This window comes from Chaetura pelagica, unplaced genomic scaffold, assembly GCF_000747805.2.
Source record: "Chaetura pelagica isolate M959 unplaced genomic scaffold, ChaPel_1.0 scaffold266, whole genome shotgun sequence".
Lineage (NCBI taxonomy): Eukaryota > Metazoa > Chordata > Aves > Apodiformes > Apodidae > Chaetura > Chaetura pelagica.
In genome coordinates, this window is record NW_009953799.1 from 1,650,662 (window position 1) to 1,653,914 (window position 3,253).

Sequence of the window (3,253 nt, forward strand, 5' to 3'; positions counted from 1 at the left end):
GTTTTCCCTCATCAAATACACACTAATTCTTTACCTATCTATATATGTATATACAAAAAATGTGCTCAAGCACGTATATATTATCCTATACACTTAACGGCATCCCAAAATGCAAATAACTGCAAATTGTAAGTTAACTGAACGTAATAAAAAGTCCTGAACTGTATCTGTGCTTAAGCGAGGCGGGGAAAGGAGAAAAGCGCTCGTTTTCACTTCCAAAATGAAAATTGCCCCTGGCCGCAATCGCTCCTCCGGGCTCCCAGTCTGCGATGCTGGGATGGATATCGACTGCACAGAACTTTGGGAAGGGCCTGGGCTCCGAGGAGGGGTGTTCTCTGCTTGGTTTTCATGGCGTTTTGTTCACATTTCTGCTGTAAGGAGGGCCCTACTGAGAAGACGAGGGTGCTAACCCAGCAAATGCCCAGGGAAAACGAGGCGCCTTCAAAATCTCTGTCTCCTTTCGGAGATCCGAGGCCGCGGCGTGTCCGTGAGAGGTATCAAATATTAACCAGCGTATCAGTGGGACTGAAATCACACGCCGGAATCAGTTGAAATTAGACTGAAACCTGGCATGAATTTAAACTGTCAGAAGCACCTCAGCTCTTTCCAACTCCTCCCTTCCATCCCCACCCCCAGCCCCTCTCCGCAGATTAGATTAGCTAAACATACAAGCCAGAATTTCGATACAGAGGGAAAAGGCGGAGTAGTAGAGGTTTATATATATATATTTGCGTTCGTTCACATTATTTTTTTTTTTAAGATTTATTTTTTTTCCTGGAGCATGCCCTGCTTTCATTTTTAAAACCATCTACTGTGCGAATGATTCCTCTAAACTGAACCTTCTCGCTTTGCAATGTCTCGACCGGAGAAGGAAAACCAGCAGTGCTGAGCGGGGCTGGCAAAAGCAGAAATACGGGTACCCGACTGTGTGATTACACCCCGTCCTTCTGCTTGGGGAGGGGGTGGAAGAGAGGAGGATATTAAATAAGCGTTTGGGCTGTAAATTAAACTGCCTTTCGCCCAATGTTATATTAAACAAGATCAAACGGTAGGAAACAGTTGAAAGACCGGTTGTTGTTCCCCAACCTATTAACCGTTTTTTATTACCCCAAGCCAGGCAGTAGCTCCCCAGGCAGGTCCACCTGTCTAACTTGCCTAGAGACACTTTCTCAACTTTCTAATCCCTCCGCCCTTTTTATTCTCTCCTGTTCCTCGGGAGGCTGTGCGGGATTTTTATCTTGCTGGGTTTAAAATTAATTTAAACGTTAATTCCTTTCCGCTAAGAGAAGGAATGGCTTTTAATCCCCCGGCCGGCGATCTCTGCACCCCGGGGGGGGGTTGGGGGGGGGGAGGTGGATGCGGTGCTGCCCTGGCCCAGGTAAGAAGGGCAGGGAGGGGACCAAGGGATCAGGCGGCCGGGCCGGCCGGTGCCTCTCTCCGCATGGATGTTCCGTCTCCCCCGGGCCCAGGCAGCTCTCCCAGAGCCAGGCTCCTCTCCTCCTCCTGGCCGGCTGCAGCCTGGGACTAGGACAGGCTGACCGGCACAAACCAAAACGTCCAGGGAGAGCCCCTCTCCGCCACATCCAGCTTTCTCCCAGAAGAAGCAGCAGCATCCTGACGGCCCGGAAGCAGGAAGAAACAGGTCTTCTCAGGCATTAAAACTCCCCGGACAAGGCTTCCTCGTACAAAACCACAGAGATAGACAAAAATGTCTGACGTCCTGCGCTGCCCCCTTTCCCCGGGCGAAGCGAACGCCTAACGCACCGGATCGATTTTCGGATGCGAACAGGGGCCGGCAGGAGGTTGTGGAGGTGGAAGGGGCAAGGAGCGAAGTTGCGACTTATTTTGCGCGGCTACGGTTGGGTTATGCATGCAGGCGTTTGCGTTTCTAAGCGTGTGCTCCCGCCGCTGCTGCGGGAGGGAGGGAAGGAGGGAGGGAGGGAGGGAAGGGAGGCAGGATGCGGGAGACGAGCCCGCTCGCCCCGCCGGGGCCGCGGTGACCGGCTCTGCCCCAGGGCGGAGCGCTGGGGTGGCTGGGGAGGGGGCTGGGGCCGCTGGTGAGGGGCTCGGGGCGGAGGGCGCTCAGCCCCGCTCTTACCTTCCGCCGTCCTGCCCGTGCTGAACTCCTTCAGTTTGTCCTTGTCGCTCTCTACGTGGTCTTTGAAAAGATGCACCGGGCAATGGTTGCTGCTCTCGGTCATGTCCTGCAGGTTAGAGTCAGAGTTTCCAAGCTCCCTCGAGCGAGCCAACCCACTCTCCAAAACTTCCCTGTACGTGATCGTCTCCTTCTTGTTGCTGCTGCCACTGCCGCTGCTGCTCTCTTTGCTTTTCTGGTCAAAAGATTTGGATACAAAAGCCGTAAGTTCTTCCATGGCTGCCCAGTGATCTTATCCACAGAGATCCACTTGTTTTCGGTGGGAGATGTGGCCGTCCTCCGCACGCTGGTTTTGCACGTAGAAGATGGGCTGTATAGGGTTAGATCACTCCTGCTGTTATTTATGCCTTTCAATTTGAGATCACACTATTTATACATGGCTACCTCAGCCCAACCCCCAGCTCTCCCTGTCTCCAGCAATTACTGACTGCTCCATAGTCGCAGGCGGACTCCTAGCAGCTATCTCCCCCACCTCAGTCCAGCAATTGGCTTTCTTTTCATTTCATCACTCTTTGGCATCTTTGCACCTTGATTTAGGGAGGCGAAGAGGCGAAAGCGGAAAAGAAGGGGAGAGAACGAGGGGGAGAGAGAGGAATAAAAGGGAGGGGGGGGGGGGAAGGAGGGTGAAACCTTGAGAGGAAAACATGAAAATAGGTATCTGCATTCTGTAAATGGGTTGCAGAAATGAAAGTCGAGGAAGACTTAATTGATTGTAAGGACATCCTGTGCGTGGCAACACTGTGAGTAAAAACGGACCCACAGCTAATCAAATAGCTACGCTCCTGCAGTTAAATGTATCGCTGTCAAGAGGAAAAGAAAATGAGTGTTCAATAAAGCAAAGGTAATGAAGAAAGAGCCGGAGATGTGCGTTTGTTGTGACCATTGGGAATTCTACCAGATTTGCTGTTTCGCTAAGTTCGCTTAATTAAATAGTGAAAATAATCAGCGAACCAAAAACGCGGGGTTGAAAGTGTTGCCTGTTCTGGCGGGCGGGTGGGTGTGCGGGAACTGTGTTGCAGCTGAACAAGTTGCGAGGTGTCTCGGAGATCCGTGTCGGTGTGTTCGGAGGATTTGGAGAGGGTGGCTTGGCTGGGGGTG

At 52.0% G+C, this 3,253-nt stretch overlaps 1 protein-coding gene across 1 annotated transcript in view; it reads right to left on the reverse strand.

The window, feature by feature from the left end:
* SHOX (short stature homeobox) overlaps nucleotides 1–2,500 on the reverse strand; it is an 11,130-nt gene extending 8,630 nt beyond the window's left edge. Inside the window, exon 1 of the mRNA XM_010001193.1 lies at nucleotides 2,099–2,500. Within this exon, the coding sequence (XP_009999495.1) occupies nucleotides 2,099–2,372 (274 nt within the window). The 5' untranslated portion in view covers nucleotides 2,373–2,500. The remainder of the gene's footprint in view (nucleotides 1–2,098) is intronic.
* Nucleotides 2,501–3,253: the final 753 nt, after the last annotated feature.